At 38.8% G+C, this 17082-nt stretch overlaps 1 protein-coding gene across 5 annotated transcripts in view; it reads right to left on the minus strand.

Moving 5' to 3' along the window:
* MAPKAPK3 (MAPK activated protein kinase 3) overlaps positions 1 to 17082 on the minus strand; it is a 69725-nt gene that overhangs the window by 5377 nt on the left and 47266 nt on the right. For 3 of the 5 annotated variants that reach the window (XM_026673266.2, XM_087954956.1, XM_087954957.1), the window contains 6 exons: positions 7789 to 7928; positions 3975 to 4039; positions 2552 to 2631; positions 2076 to 2202; positions 1414 to 1489; positions 1066 to 1190 (listed from right to left, as the gene is read on the minus strand). In XM_026673266.2, the coding sequence (XP_026529051.1) occupies positions 1066 to 1190; positions 1414 to 1489; positions 2076 to 2202; positions 2552 to 2631; positions 3975 to 4039; positions 7789 to 7928 (613 nt within the window). Of the gene's footprint in view, positions 1 to 1065; positions 1191 to 1413; positions 1490 to 2075; positions 2203 to 2551; positions 2632 to 3926; positions 4040 to 7788; positions 7929 to 17082 lie in introns of all 5 variants that reach the window. The other 2 variants (XM_087954954.1, XM_087954955.1) reach the window with 1 other exon arrangement.

The following is a 17082-nucleotide window of genomic DNA, read 5'->3' on the forward strand; positions in this document are numbered from 1 at the left end:
CTAGAAAAAAATACACATGGAAACATAACGTAGGCAATAAGGGCTTGTAAAAGTATATAAGAAAAGTATTGTAAAATATGCCTGCATCCTAGTCACTTTTCCTCTTCTGTTCAATGAGAATGAATATGTTATATTCATGTATTTAAGAACTACTTATCTTTTCCCATTTGTATCCTGACTTTTACCCAGAAGCATAAGACCATACATTGTGATTTCCTCTCTAGAGTTAGCAGCCACAAAAGGTATTTTACTGGTACCAAATTACCCAGTGAATCTTCATGGCTTATTATTATTATTATCTTTATTGTCAGAGTACAACATGTGTACAATGAGATAGTTTCTAAGTCTTTTTAATACCATAATATTTGTTTTACTAATTATTAATTTAATTGTTTTAGCTTTCTTTCCTAGAGTTATTTGTTTGTGAAAAGGGCGTATAAATTTGACAAATAAAATAAATTTGACAAATCCAGTTCTCCTCAGTCTTAGATCAATACCCTAACTGTTGCAATATTTTAATTCTACAGGGAGGAGAGAAATTACTTGGAATACATTTTTGCTTATTTTCTACTGGCCCAGTACATCTAAATTTCTCTCTCTATTAAAATATTTGAAGAAATGGCATATAATTCAATTTGTCTATTTTTTTTTGTTTTTGTTTCTGACCATTCTTTTTACAATGCTTATGAGTTAGGCATGTGCATTCATGAAATTTGCCAAATTTTATTTATTTGTTTCTATCCCTCCTTTATTATGTTTACAAATAACTCTAAGTGGCAAACATATCCAACATACATTTGTTTCCTATTTTCCCCACAACAAGAACCCCGAGAAGGGAGTTGGGCTGAGAGTGAGTGACTGGCCCAAGGTTACCCAGCTGGCTTTCATGGCTAAGGTGGGACTAGAACTCACAGTCTCTGGCTTTTTAGCTTGATGCTTTAACCACCAGACAGTCTTGCATCTTGAAGCTCTCTGTGAGCACCTATGTTACCCAACTAAAAGTTGAAATTTTAAAAACCCATCAGTGATGCAGTTTTATTGGAAACATACACAGCACTTGTTTACCTTCGTCAGATACCTCTGACCATTCAGGATTTGGAAATCCATATTGCCCCATCCGAATTCTTTTTTTCATTCCTGGGGAAATGGCTTGGCCAGTATTGGAATAGAATGGAGGGAACCCACACAAACTGAAAAAGAAGGACTTATATAGATGAGATTCTGGTAACTAGAAAATTACTATATATTCCCTCCCTGGTCCCATGTAGAGTCACAGATGGCTGCTGATTCTTCTGACAGAATGAGTAATGATCCAGTGACTAATTTTTTTGATTTACTAATGGCATTACGATAACAAGGAGCTAACGTGTGACGTATCCAAATTTTGTTTTCTTATGTACATTTTACACTTACAGAATATACATGATGACACCAAGAGACCACATATCACAAGATTTGTCATATTTCTCAGGACCAAGTACTTCAGGGGCTGAAGAAGAGAACAAAAGAATTGTGAACGTTAGTTTTTCAGATGTTGGTTATATGCTAACTAACATTTATTCTTTCCTTATTATTAAATAAGCAGTTGATATATAATTGAATATAGGTACTTTAATCATCAGTAACAAATACTTTATATAGTTTATTTATGTAAACTAGTGCACATGAATGTGTGTGTGTGTCAGAAACAGACATCCCAAGTTTTATTTCCAGTGCCGCCAGCAATGTGAAAGTGATTATCCATAGTAAATCTAGAACAATTTTTTATTTGCTTGCATGATCTCAGCTCATATCATCCTTCCAGCATAATTTGTCAGTTTTTACAGGAGTCTTTTTTGCCTACAAGTCCCATAAAACACTAACTTTCACACTACATTGCTTGCTGAAGTCCAAAACTTACAATGGAAGTTAACTCCTAGCCTGTTGTGACTATGCACAGGGGTTTTTTTCCCTCTAATCCTGGATTGGTACCTTTGGATTTGACCTCTGACTGCTTGACTGCATTTATGAAAGTGTAATAATTTCTTGATTTCCAGAATGAATAAATCAGAAGATAGGAAAAAAGCCAAACTTACCTACATAGTAAGGAGTGTAACAAGGAGTCTGCAGTGCATTCTGTATGGTTGTCTCTTTAGCAAACCCAAAATCTGTGAGTTTAAGCACTGACTCTTTCTCTTTGGATGTATAAAGAAGGTTTTCTGGCTGGAATTGTATATAAAAAAAGAACACAAATGAAGATGAACAGGATAATTTTTGGTACTAATCTCTTCTGAATTTTTAATTCTGTTTGGTTTGTAGCTAGAGTCAAATTTACTTTTAAATACCAGTACATTTTAATCTTGTAGGTCAGTTTTAAACTGACATTAGGTCTTCTTTGAACCTTATTTAAATGGGCTGACTTTTAAAAGATACTTGGATTCCTGCCCAAGAGCATGACTTAAATGTTTGATTCAAGCTGTTTCTCTCAGTGTTGAAATAGGCCTATGCAAATCAACTGTTTAGATGTGTTAATTTTTTCACATAGTTAGAATACATTTATAGAAGTTCTCACCTTGACATCTCTATGAGCTATGTTCATCCCATGAAGATGTTGGATGGCTGTTCCAATGTCTCTCATTATTTCGGAGGCTTCTAGAAATGTTATTTTACAGAAAGGTCACATTAGCATTCTTGCTGTATCTCAGAGATATACAGTGCTTATAACTAGCAACCAGCTTGTTTATGTCAGGGAAAAAAACATAAAATTAGCCCCAAGACTCGTGTTTTGCTTTGAGAATGACTATTAATTAATTAATCAATGGCATTTCTGCTCCTCAGTCCTTTGGTTAAAAGGTAATACCAACGACATGAAATCATGTACATTACATACCTGCAATGCACTGAACACTTTTTTAAATGACTAAACAAACACCTTTTGTGCATGTTTATTTTGAAATAAACACGGCAGTATTTGGTGAAGTTTCAGTCCATAATGTGAAAGCCTTGTTATTTAACCTTGGATAGTTTTTCATTAAAAGCAATTCACATGACCCCCAATAAAATTTATATTTCTCTGAGTTTTCAGGCATTAAGAAATAAAAATAATTGGAAGCTCTACAGAAGTTTTGAAAGAGTTACCAATTTTGATTTGATTAGAATTCCTTTGAAATAGTAAGAATAAAGAGCTTATCTAAATACAGGTAGCCCTCAACTTATTACCACAATTGAGCCTAACATTTCTGTTGTTAAGTGAAATATTTGTTAAGTGAGTTTTGCCCAGTGGTGGGATTCAAATAGTTTTACCATCGGTTTGGTGGGCGTGGCTTGGTGGGCGCACTTTGTGCGCGTGCCAGACGCACACTTTGTGCAGGCGCAGAGGCATTTGCGCTGGTGCAGAGGCGTTCTAACTCACCTCCTGCAAGCCTGCATGATCCCGGTCATTTCAGCAGCTGCCGTGCAGCACTCTTGTTCCGCGCAAAGCAGCTGCGCTTCAAATTCAGAGGATAAAGGTGAGTATGGGAGCCTGGGCGGGCGGGTGGGCCCAACCGCAGAGCGGCGGAGAGAAGCGGTCCGGTCTCCGCTGCTCATCGCTGCTACTGGCTCTGCAGAACTGGACTGAACTGGTAGAATACCACCTCTGGTTTTGCCCCAATTTACAACCTTGCTTGCCACAGTTGTTAAGTGAATCACTGCACTTGGTAAGTTAGAAACCTCTTGTTAAGTGAATCTGGCTTCCCCATTAACCTTGCTGGCCAGGAGGTTGCACAAAAGGTGACCTTGGGACACAGCAACAGTCATGAGTAGGAAACAGGTCCCAAGCATCTGATCACATGATCATGGCGATGCTTCAAAGGTTGTAACTGTGAAAAACAGTTACAAGTCACTTTTTTCAGTGCCACTGTCACTTTGAACAGTCACTAAATGAACTGTTGTGAGTTGAGGATTACCTGTATTAACTTCCAAGAATGTGTTTGTAAAAACTTCTGATGCTCTACCTTTTTGTGTGAAAGCTTGATCTCCTCGCTCCTGGATTCGAGTGAAGAGTTCCCCTCCCTCCATGCTGTTGGGAACAAGATACAGATTATTCAAAATGCACGCATGAAAGGAGCACCTAATTTTAGTTCTTATGGGTTAATTACTATTTCTCCATTTCATCTTCTCTGCTGTGTGTTTCTCGAACCAATCTGACATCGAGGCCCAAAGCTGCTGCTCTAGCCCTAAAGATCTCAAATCACATTGCCACGTGTTTAAGCCTTGCTTAAAGGTTTCTAAAGGATTTGCTGTGCTTGTCTGCTTTTGCAGCCTCTAGATCACCTGCTTCTGATTGATCCAGTTTTCCTGCTTACAAAGAAGGTGGCTGGATATCTGGAAAGTATGTCTTTCACACTAGCCTTTTACAGGCATGTCAAATTACTAAGAATATTCTCATGATATCATCCAGGAACTATGTTTAGATACAAAAGCATTTGGGAAAGTTGCAGAGCAGTTGGGGCTGCTCTGCAACTTTTTTTCCCTTGAAGCATAAAACAAAGGTGATTCTTCTCAAATTCTGTACATCGAACTATACCTTGTCTGTACCTGCCCGTTCTTTAAAAATACTACAGGAAAGGGTGGGACTGCCAATCCCTGGCCTATTGCCATGTCCTTTATATAATTTTCTATCTAATATGCAGCAATGCACAAAGGAAGTCTCTCTCTACAACGGCAGGAGGTAAAATATGTATGATCAAGAAGGTGGCAGAAAAAAAATTTTTTTTAAAAGCTTTTCAGCTTTAGAAATGTCTAGAAGACCTTAATTTGGACTACTGTAATACTATGTTTATTTATCCATTAGTTGCATTTTACAAGTGTAAAGTTTAAGTGAGGTCTTGTCTCTACTCCTCAGTGCTCCTCAACAAAATATCCATCATATTGGGTCTGAATGTCCATCAAGAGCTTATACCCGCCCAATATCTGATTTTTTTCAACCTAGGCCATCCTGTCCTTGAATGGCTGGGTGGACTGGACATTAACATTTGAACCACTATAAGTCCATGTATTTGCCATATGCTAAAATAAAAATAAATTTTACAAGTAACAACTTACATCCTCCAGTAATGGGTAACCATTATTCCCAGAATGTATTTTCATGGGCTAGGAATCATAGAAGTGCTAGGAAATGAAGTTCACACGGTTGTCTGAGATATATCTCATAAATATTTTTAAATATGTTATTTGTCGTGAATGCAGACTACTTAAATCCTGCTGTCTTTAATAGGATTTTAAATGTTTAGCAGCAAGACCATTGCTGCAATAAATCACCCACTTGTGACTGGATGACTGTAAATTACTGTTCCTCCCTGTGCCTCCCTGATATATTTGATAACAAAGAAACCAAATGAATACACAATGAGTTTTAAAGCTTGATGTTTACTATACATGGGAGCTTTTCAGAGAAAGCTGAATCACTACTTATTATTACTTGACCTTACTGGAAATGAGCACAACAGACAGTACTGCAGGATGGCTAAAAGTAATTTCTCTAGTTTTGATGCTATCAGAATTCTGGAAACAGAAAATAAAACAGCAACAGCAACTGAAAGGTTGGAGAGTATTTGAAGAGAAATATAAAATTGGTCTAATATAGATTCTAAAAAGTCTCTTATGAAGGAAAAGCATAATCCGAGCAGATGCATATAGAGTTCAGAAAAGGATGCATAAGTCTTAGAATGAGGATGAAAGGAATTTGATTAGCCTCTGTCTCTCACTGATTCTGACTTGACTCTGATCTTTCCCTCCACAGCAGTTTTTTTTCATAGTTAGCATGAATGAAAATAGCTACAAATTCCTTTGAATATACTCCCATCTTCTGCAACTTTTTCAATTTCTAGACAGACTGCCAGGACAACCAGCCAACAGTATCAACTATATTAATTTGTTCATCATCTCATCGTATCTGTACAAGACTTTTCAGAAAATATTTGGCAAAGTATCTCTCTATAGCATGCAAAAAGTATCAACTGCAGTATATTTTACATTTAAGTCGATGCCATTTATGTTTCAAGCAGATTAATGTTAATTTAAGAGAAAATCCCAACAGAAAAATACAGTGGTACCTCCATACTCGATGGCTTTGAAACTCATCAAATTTGTTACTCAACGCATTTTGACAAAAAAATCTTGTCTTGGTACTCATTGTTTGTGTGGTTCTTCACGTGCAAGCTAGAACTTGTTGGTGTTGGCTGCCTTATGACTTGCAATCCTTTCCAGAGGAAACAAAGGGTCATGCATTAGTCACGTGGTTTGTTTGGTACTTGTTGTTTGTAGTACTCTTCGTGTCTCCCAGAACCCATTGAGTACTGAGGTACCACTATACTATATTCATATTCATGATGCAAGAATAAGAATACGGAATGTGTTCCTAAGAGCATCTGTTCTTTTTTTTTTTTAATTGTTCTTTTTTAAAAAAAAGCCTTACAGCCATCTGTGTTATTCCTCAGGGCAACACATCCCATTCTCTCTACATGGAGACAATCCTAATCAGCTATCCTAGTATTAGTTAAGGATAATAAATACATTAATTATACTTTAAACAGATCAGATGGCATCGCTATCTATACAGAAGCTTCCAAGAAGATGTCATTATCCTCACCTCTTGTAAAGAGCTACTTTCAAATCATAAAACTGGCTACTGAGGAAAATGGGATGATGAACTTGATAAACCCTCAAAGCAATTCTGATGCCTTTCCATCTTTTACTACATAAGTATCGCTAAACCATGGAAAAATAAACAGGGAATTCTTCATATAGATGTTTCTACTGCCACTCCAACTACAGACTAGCTTTGATCATTGAGAGCATTATCACCTAGGATAGGAAGAGTGGAATTTAATTGCAGTAAGTTATTTGGACCAATTTAGATGATTACTTTCCAATGACCCAGTAGTCACTCACAGAGACAATGGTAAAAGAAAAAAAAAACATGTACAGGTAGTCCTTGACTTACGACCACAATTGAACCCAGAACTTGTGTTGCTCAGTGAGAAATTTGTTAAGTTAATTTTGCTCCATTTTACAACTTCTCTTGCCTTATTTGTTAAGTGAATCACTGCAGTTGTAAAATTAGTAACACGGTTGTTAAGTGACCCATTGACTTTGCTTGTTGGAAGTTTTCAAAAGATGATCACAAGATCCCGGGACACTGCAACCGTCATAAAGCAGATGTCAAGCATTTAAATGTAAATCACATGATCATGAGGATGCTGCAACGATCATAAGTCACTTTTTCAGTGCTGTTGTAATGGAAGGAGATTTTGAAGTATTTCTACCAGGACAGATTCTGTAACAGTTTTGTTCCCTATCCCATCCCACTCGCAAAATTTGTTTGTCTTGCCATATACATTTATACATCTGGACTAAAGTGTGTTGTTTCTCTGTGTCATATAATATATGTGGGTATATGCATAATTTTATATTTATTTATTTATTAAGTTGTGCTTAGGTAGTGTATATTGGAGGTGGTGACCCTTTGACAGCTATATACAATGAAATTTCATTTTAATGTATGCCGATTAATGTACATTCAAAGTGACAATAAAATTATTCTGAGTGTTGTAAGTCAAGGACTACCTGTACAGTAGGAACGCAACTCCTTCCCCAAGATTTTCAGAAATCTAATTTAAAAACCAAAAACCAAAATGGCTTTGAACACTCTTGGGAATTATGGACAACTCACCGCTGTTTTTAATACTAAAGAGATTGTATGACTGAGATCTAATCATCGTCTTGAAGATGATTCCACATATAAAGCTGAGTGAGGGTGATGCTTACCACTCCATGATGATTAGAAGGCATCTCTTCCCATGGTGTATATTCTCGTAAACTTCCAAGATATGGACAATATGGGGACAGCCTGAAGCTCGCCAGTGATGATCCACTTCCTGTCGTGCTTTTGGGCTGTCGTATAAGAGCTGTAAAGAGACAGGAAGAAGGAGTAACAATTAAGCTAACTTTTTTTTAACTTACCGTGTAAATTTGCTGTCCTTAAAAACTATAACAGGAATGGAAACTGTCAACCTAAGAGCTCATTCGTAATTTTCTCCCAAAGTAATGGATACTTATTAGGCAGCTGCTTTATACTTGGAAACAAGGAGTTTTTAAAGCACTGCCCTTAGTACTCTGGAATGAAAATTCATGAGGTAGTCCTCAAGTTATGACCACAATTGAGTCCAAATTTATGTTGCTAAGTGAAACATTTGTAAACTGAGTTTGCCCCATTTTATGATTTTTTTGCCACAGTTGTAAAGTGAATCTTTGCATTTGTTAAATTAGTAACATGGTTGTTAAGTGAATCTGGATTCTCCATTAACTTTGCTGGTCAGAAGTTTGCAAAAGGGGATGACATGACTTGGGACACAGCATCAGTCAGAAATACGTGCCAGTTGCCAAGCATCTGAATGTTGATCACGTGACCATGGGGATGCTACAATGGTCATGAGTGTGAAAAACTGCCATAAATCACTTTTTTCAGTGCCACTTGTAACTTTGAACGGTCACTACCATGTTTCTCCAACAATACGACCTCCCCCAATAGGAAGTCCCAGCATGTTTTATAGGCATGAAATGAAATTAAGCCCTTCCCCCCAAATTAAGGCCTATATTAAAACATGCGAAATGGGGGGGAATGGCGGGGGGCTTGCCATTAGGAAGTACTTTTACTGCACACCCGGTGTTGCCTGCATTGACCTCGGTGTTGGTGGGGCACTTCGTATTGCCACCTTCTGCCACCATTACTTTCCCTTCTCCCCGTGCTGCCGCGGCGTTTGGAGCAACGTTGCGGCGTTTGGCACAGCCACGCGACATTGGGCGCAGCCACGCATGGCCAGCCAGGGCTCCTCCCTGCAACTGGAGCCCAGCGGAGACACTCAGCTTCAGGCGCTCCTGTCGCCGCTTTCCTGGGCATCATTCAAAGGCAAAGCCCATTCTTTTAAAAACGACACCCTACTACCGGTACGACAAAGCCTCCCTTGCCCGAGAGGGCAGCCCAACCCCACGTGGGGAGGTGAAACTTCCGGGGCTGCAGCACAGGATCGGCCCACCCTGGGAGAAGCGCCCAGCCGCCATCCCTGCATGGCGCCGGGCAGAGCGCAAAGAGCTTCACCTGGGGTGCCCAGCACAGCTGACAGGTGGGCCCTCCTGCCCGGCGGCGGAGCTCTGGCCAAGGCAGCGAGCACCTCCCCGCCAGGCCTTCCGCTCCTCCTGCCAGGGCCACACCAGAGCCGGGCGGGCTGGGCAGAGCCAGGAAAGCGAGCCGTGGGTGCGCGCCCGCCTGCCAAGCGAAAGAGCCGGGCTGACCCAAGCTTGGCTTCCCAAGTCCCTCCAGTCCGACCCCGAAGGGGCCACCGGGAGAGGCTACCTGAGGCAGTGATAGCGCCCACCCGTGGACAGGGAGTTAAGGCGATGGCCTGCGCTGCGTCCTCCTCCGAGCTGAGCCCCACCGAGTGAGCGCCTCTGCCTGATGCCCATGCCGCTACAGCGTTTGGAGCTGCCGGCATGTTTGGAGATGCGTGGGGACGGGAACAGGCTGGGTGAGGGGTGGAAAGGATGGGCGGCTTCGAGCTCTCTCAAGTCCCTCCACCCCGACCCTGAAGGGGCCACCAGGAGAGGTTGCTCGAGGCAGTGATAGCGCCCACCTGTCCGCGGACAGGGAGGCGAGGCGACGACAGCACTGCTTCCCTGGCTGACAGGTCCGGCGGAGAGAGCCCGAAGTCGCCTGACTCCGGCACGGCCCTGGCGAGATGAGCGAAGGGCCTGGCGGGGAGGTGCTCGCTGCCTTGGCCAGAGCTCCGTCACCGGGCAGGAGGACCCGCCTGTCAGCTGCACTGGGCACCCCAGGTGAAGCTCTTTGCGTTCTGCCCGGCACCAGGCAGGGATGGTGGCTGGGCGCTTCTCCCGGGGTGGGCCGATCATGCGCTGCAGCCCCAGGAGATTCGCCTCCCCACGTGGGGTTGGGCTGCCCTCTCGGGCAGGGGAGGCTTTGTCGTACAGGTAGTAGGGTGTCGTTTTTAAAAGAATGGGCTTTGCCTTCGAACGATGCCTGGGAAGGCGGCGACAGGAGCGCCTGAAGCCGAGTGTCTCCGCCAGGCTCCGGTTGCAGGGAGGAGCCCTGGCTGGCCCCGTATGGCTGCGCCAAATGCCGTGTGGCTGCGCCAAATGCTGCAGCATTGCTCCAAACGCCGCCGCAGCACGGGGAGAAAGGAAAGCAACGGTGGTGGAAGGTCTCCTGATACGAAGTGCCCCACCAATGCCAAGGTCAACATCCAAGCTGTCGCTGCCCACCCACTCGAGGATGCAAGGGGGGGGGAAATTAAGTCACCCCCGAAAGATGGCCTAGCCATTTTTTCGGGGCTCAAAAAAAAAAAAAAAAAAGACCCGGCCTTATTATATGAGAAACACGGTAAATGAACTGTTGTAAATCAAGGACTTCCTGTAATTTTAAACTGTCAGCCTTCAAAATGGAAATTAAATGTATTTTGAGATCATGTATCCTTTTCCAATTTGAAAGGGATGAGTTGATAGCCAGTATATATTTAATAGATATTGGGGAGAAAAATATTACAAATCATGCTTGTAATATTAAAAGTGGTAGCTGAAATATAGGATTTATTTTCTTTCTCATCCCTTTACACAAAAATAACCTTTGACAAATATATATATGTATATACATATACATATACATATACATATACATACATACATACATACATACATACATACATACATACATACATACATACATACATATATATAAAAAGCCTGATGATGGCAGGTGAGATTTTGCCGAAACGTTGCTATAACTTTAAAAGCACAACTACAATGACGTGGGAAAATACCCGAACAAAGCTGAATGCCATACATACATACACACACACACACACACACACACACACACTAGCCCCAAAATAGGTTTATAAGTAATAGTAATGAAGAGCGAAGCCAAAGAGAATACAGATAGTCCTTGGACCTCAAAAAGGGAACTTATAACCTGGATTCTAAGTTTCAATGCCTGCTCCTCCCTCCCCCCGAGTCATGTAACTGCATTCTGGGTGCTTAGCAACTGATCCACATTTATGGCTGTTTTCAGTGATGCAATTTATTCTCCCCCCAACCCACCACCCCCAGAAATCGGTGTATACTTCCAGTTTCTGGCAAAAGACACCCATAGCGAGCAATAGATTCACTTAACAAGCATGGTGTTTGCTTCCTGGATGCTGCAGTCATATAATGAACAATGTAAAAAGAAAAGGTTGTACAATTAGATATGGTCACATGATGATCTGCTTTATGACTATCACAGAAATTGCAAGCTCAAATATGGTCATAACTAAAGGACTGCTGGTAACAGGGTTTACTTATGTTTGAACCAATTTATAGCATGGCGTTTCACCTGGCTGGCAGTGTTTAAAAAGATTTACTTCTTTTCCTCTTTATCTTACTCAATACAATTCCTCGCAGTTGCAAAGTGCTTTGTAGGATCTTTAAGTAAATAAGGGTCATTAACTACATGCTGACTGTATGACTATGCTTCCTAAATGGTAATTTAACCTCATATTTTCCAAGACTCACTGCCTTCATTCTGATACTTCAGTCCATAATATATGCAAACCTCATTTTGAAGGATCCATAAATTTGCTATCAGAACAATTATTTATATCCATCATGTATATATATCCATCATCACAAGATAAAATTCATAGATGGGGGTGAGGGGTGGGAATGTAATGAGAGAGAGACACACACACAGAGAGAGAAAAGCACAAAAGAGATTTCTGATTATAGTGGCATAGAATGGCAATAAATAAATACCGGTAGGTCTTACAGTGCCCTAAATGGAAAGGAAAGGGAAAAAAACCCCAAAGCTCAGGGAGACTATAATTTCTCCCCACTGCTTCAAACTGACCATAATCTTTAGATTTGGAGCTTTAAAACATGAAGGTGATTCTCGCCTTTCTATAAATCAAAATATAACTCTACAGCTATTAATTTTCATTTTTATATGCAAAAAACGCCTGTACTGAATTCTCAGTATTTTAAAGAAAATGACTTTTAATTAGGGGGAAAGCCTTAATAGAAAATAATAGAAGTACCTGTAAAACATTCCAGCATTTTAATGTAGCTGTATGTGTGTAGCTATAGACGGCTACCCTCTAACAAAAACTAAAGCAAAAATAGAATAGGCAAATTCCTTCTTTGTCATTTAGTAAGCATGGAATCTAGAGCACAGGGAGTTTTTCAAATTGTCAAGTATATTGTAGAAAAAGAAATGATAGTTCTGCTTCATTTGTATGCCAGGAGACACGACATTTAACCTCCCATCACATAACAGATACACTATAAATAGGAGTCATTGTTTATCTTTTTTTCTTTTTCTTTTTTCTTTTACAATATTAACATGCATTTTCCTATGCATGTTTATTTGGAAGACGTTTTTAAAGTGGCCAATCAGTTCATTCTACAGTAACTACATATACATTTGTAGCCTTACTCCCATTAGAGGTATCACAGTTTTATGATACTTAGAGAGAGGGAGAACAGAGAAAAAAAGTAATCTTTGGTAAAGCAAACAAGGAAGAAAAGTTACCCTATTCTTAATAAATATGAAGCAGCTGGTATTCCCTTTATCTTTCAAAAGAGCAGACTTTTTCTGAGAAAGATTAACATAAAAATGTTCTGGTACAGTTCAAAGATTTAAGTTGCTTAATATTTTTTTTCTTCTTCTTACATTTTGTTCTAATGCTATGTTATTGCATGGATAAGTGTCTAGTATTTCTGCTTTTATTGGCCAAAGAGGAAAAGTGCTTCTTATAACCTTCCCGACAAGAAAGCACAGACATGATTCCATATAGATTTTTTTAAAGTGCTTTACGAAGCACTTTTACAAGTATCAATCAATTCAGCTGCATTTCCACGGAGCTGGAGGGTCATATAAGTGTTGTAGAATTCTGGCATTTTAAAGTTTGCATTTTCAAAGCCACTGTGAACAGAATTGTGATCTACAATATCTCAATTCTTATACTTGGCATGTATTATAAGTAGATATGCATCCTTTTATAACTATATGTACCTACTATAATATTCAGGCAATTCTCTTATAGGAGTAAATGTATTTCCATTACAGTTAGGCAGAGTGGTGCAGGGCTCAGTGGCGTAAAAGATGCTGGAGAAGGTCTATACTCCAGCAGTTCGAGACCTACCACTGCGTGATGGGGTCCCATCACCTGCCTCAGCTCCTACTAACATAGCAGTTCAAAAGCATGTAAATGCGAGTAGATAAAGAGGTACCACTTTAGTGGGAAGGTAACAATGTTCCGTGTTTTCCTGCATGCTTTGTGTGATGAAACAGAAAAAATGTTAAAAAGTTATGATATTTACATAGTTACTTACCAAGCACATATAAATTATATTAAAGTAACCAAAATATCTTTACAATCCCCAAGGCATGTCACAAATTTTGAGCACTCCTAATGTTTGGAAATTGAAAATTGAAAAATTTGACACCACCCTAAATGTGCACATGATCATGCAAATTTCTTCAAATAGCACTGGCTCAGTGGCTTAAAGAAGCAAAGATGAACACTACCCCTAAATTGGCTACAACTAGTGGAGTAAAACTCCTAGCAGAGTAAAATATTTTAGCAGAGTAAAATCCTTTACCTTTACTGTTAGGCAGAGTATTAAATTAATATTAAGGGTTCACAGAACTCAATCTAGAATTTCATAATGATGCTACTGATTATCTGGGATATGCGAGATTGGGTGGCAATGCTAACCTTTTCAAAGTTAGTCTAAATAAATTCATTTTGAACTAAAATGAAAATATATACTAGGTTGAATAAGTAGGTGGAACACGAGAGGCCGCAGCATAAAGTATTTTTACTCTGAAATATATTTTAAAATATTATTAGTGCTGAGAACTGCAACCTCCAGGGAACTGCAATATCTTAAGGCTAACAATTTTCTACTCCACATGGAATGTGCAAATAAAGGGCGTTTTTATTGGGAATTAGCAGAGGATAAGTTTTTAAAGCATAAATTTAAAATTTTTAATAATCTGAGGCATTATATTAAATCTTCTCTTCATTAATTATTGAAAAAATAACTTATTCAAGCAAGTTCTTTTCTTCTGTACTTCAGAAAGCTTTAGGACTTGGACAATTTCCAGTGAAGTTTAAGAAAGCTAATGTGGAGGTGAAGGGAGGGAGGAAGTGTTCTTGATCCTTCCCTTCCACTGTTTTCTTTTAATAATTCTCTCCATCTCTGGCTTAGAAGCATCAATTAAATGTTCAGAAAAGAAAGGTACCTTGAATTATACTTTAATGGCCTAGTAGGAACCAGAAGCAGCATCACTGGAAAAAAGTAAAACTATTCTCTTTTGCTTTTCCCACATTGCTTTCTGAAAGGCCTGAATTTCTATGGTAATAGAAATTACCACAGTACTTGTTGAGATGGTTGGCCATGTAAGTTGAATAAATAAAACAAAATTGGATGCATATATTTAGATTCAGTTCAACACTGGGAGCTGACAGTCTTCACTGACAATTATGTGGATTTAGGAGTTGTTTGTTTGATGTGTCAGGACAGTGATAGCTACCTGTTGCGGTTAGCCCACAGCAATGAGGGGGACATTCCCAAGAGCCTGTGCTAGGTGTGAGTGAGAGCAGGATGATTCATGGAAGAGCAGCACAGGCGACTTGGGAGTAAGAATGCTAATTAATGGCCCCTCCCTCCAGGGAATATAAGCCTGGTTTCAAATGGCTTTTGCCTTTCGAAGGACTCAGTGTGGTGACAGACTCTGTTTTATTTCTGCCAAGGTTTTTCTAATTGGACTAATTGGCTGCAAGCCATCTGTTATCTACAAAGAGGTTTATTTGTAGATTAAAGCCGTGAAAGTTTGAGTTACTGAGTTTATCTGTGTTTGCTTTTGGAAACTTCGGCTGGGTCAGAACACTACCTAAGAAAAGAAACTAAGGAGCCTGAGAGGCGTTTAAATTTTCTAGAAAGAATTTGATTTCAGTGAAATCATGTTGCTGATTACAAATTAATTACTAATAACACATGTGGAAATTATATAAAATATAAAAGCCAACAAACATTACAGAAGTATTGAGAATCCTTGGTTTCAGTTTGTTTGGAAATATGATTTTATTATATTCTGCCTGTGTGAAAAATAAATATAAAGATAAAGCCAGAAACTTTTCTTTTCGGTTTAATGGAAAAAGACTTAGAAAAAAAAAATAGGAACTTTGATGTTATGTATGTTGATGGCAGCAAGTTTACTTTATGCACAAAAAATGAAAGGACACTTTGATTCCCACAGTGATGATGGAGTTAGCAGAGATGGCTAAATTGACTGCTTTGATAAAAGAAAAAAACACAATTACTTTTGTTTTCTACTTGGAAACCACTTCTGGACTTTGTACTTGAGGTGGGAAAAATTGGAACTTTAATTTTGGATTTTACCGATTAGATAGGTTTGTTGTTATAAAAATAGTTTATTATTATGTAAAAGTAAAACGACGAGGTTTGATGCTATTATCTTATTCTATTGCACCAGATGGAGTTAGAAACAACAACCCCCATTTTTATGATAGCTTTATGATTAAAAATTACGCATTTAGATAAATATTCTTGCTTTACAATGTGTTCAGCAAAATCTAAACAGCAATGGAAAACGAATAGGTAGGTTTGTCTATACCTAACACTTAAATAGTTTTGATTGCTCTCAAAAAGCTAAACAGAATTGGACCTGGTTTATTCTTGGGAGTCCAACTTGAAATATCAAAGCTATAAGGTTGCCTGGGAAATGAAAGTCTCTGTGTATGTGTGTGTTGTATATGCACACTTACCAGAAGAACACAATAGCAGACAATTTCTGCATTGTTGCCAAGGAAACTATATGGACATGTTCACAAAATCATCAAAAGCTGAGCTCAGCTTTCCTTACTTTGCTATAAATCATGAAGTTGGCTTGACTTGAAGTTAGCTATTTTTTTGCATTGTGTTATATTTATTTTTTCTGTCTTTTCTGAGTTCAAAGGCTTACATTTAACCCCATAAAGAGGAGTTAAATGTAAGCCACTTTGAGTGACTGACTGCAAATCACCTAATTCAATCCATGGGGACATAAATCAGATTTCTCCAATCCAAGTCTAACAATCTCTGCATTACATTCCATATATATACATCATTGTGATATATATTCACACCATCATCAAATACATATATCTAAACTAGCACCTGGCTCAAGAAACCTGACTGGGTGAGCACTCATAGCATGTCCTCTATGTACAATCTCTCATGTGCTTGATAACAGAGTCATAGGTTTACAGAACCTTTACAGAATCTGTTTAGAATACATAATAGCTTTTCTATTTTCTTCTTTTAAGTGCCAAATGACACTGTAAAGCTGCAAAAACCAACATAACCAACAAATACATGATAAAAACTATCAGTATATCATATAAACATAAAAATATATGATATAAGGTGGACAACAAGAGAAGCATCTACTACACGTATTGTAATATTCTCTGTAATAAAGTTGCATGAAAATTTGCTTCCTACAAGAGACTCTGATTTATACAGTGACGGGGCAGTGAAATCTCTTGGATTCAGTAATACAAGAAGAAGAGTTGATTGATTTATTCTCTAAGTGCTACAGTTCCCAACAGAGGATCCTATTTAACATTACTGCTTATTTTGAACATGATAATTTTTCTGACCTTGAATATAAGATAATCTGTTGAGAAGCTCAGGTATCAGATATATGATATTTCAATCATTCTATTCTTGGGACACTTTTCAAATGGGAGAAGAGGAGAATATCAGAACATAAGCTGTGGGGATAAAACCTCATCCGTCTTCTATTTTCTTCTTGCGGATATGGAAAAGATATGGAAAAATACTAGGAAGGGAGAAATCAAGATGATTTGATGAAAACAAGATAGATGACCCAAAGTCCACTATTGCTGGATATTTTAAGCATGTTTTTCTCTTCTAAAATATATCCTGATGCTGATTAATTCATTCCCACATAGATGAGTAATAAGTTAAACATTCCAAATG

The sequence above is a fragment of the Notechis scutatus genome, chromosome 2, assembly GCF_049901735.1.
Source record: "Notechis scutatus isolate UNSWTSFEM ecotype Mainland chromosome 2, rNotScu1.2, whole genome shotgun sequence".
NCBI classification, from domain to species: domain Eukaryota; kingdom Metazoa; phylum Chordata; class Lepidosauria; order Squamata; family Elapidae; genus Notechis; species Notechis scutatus.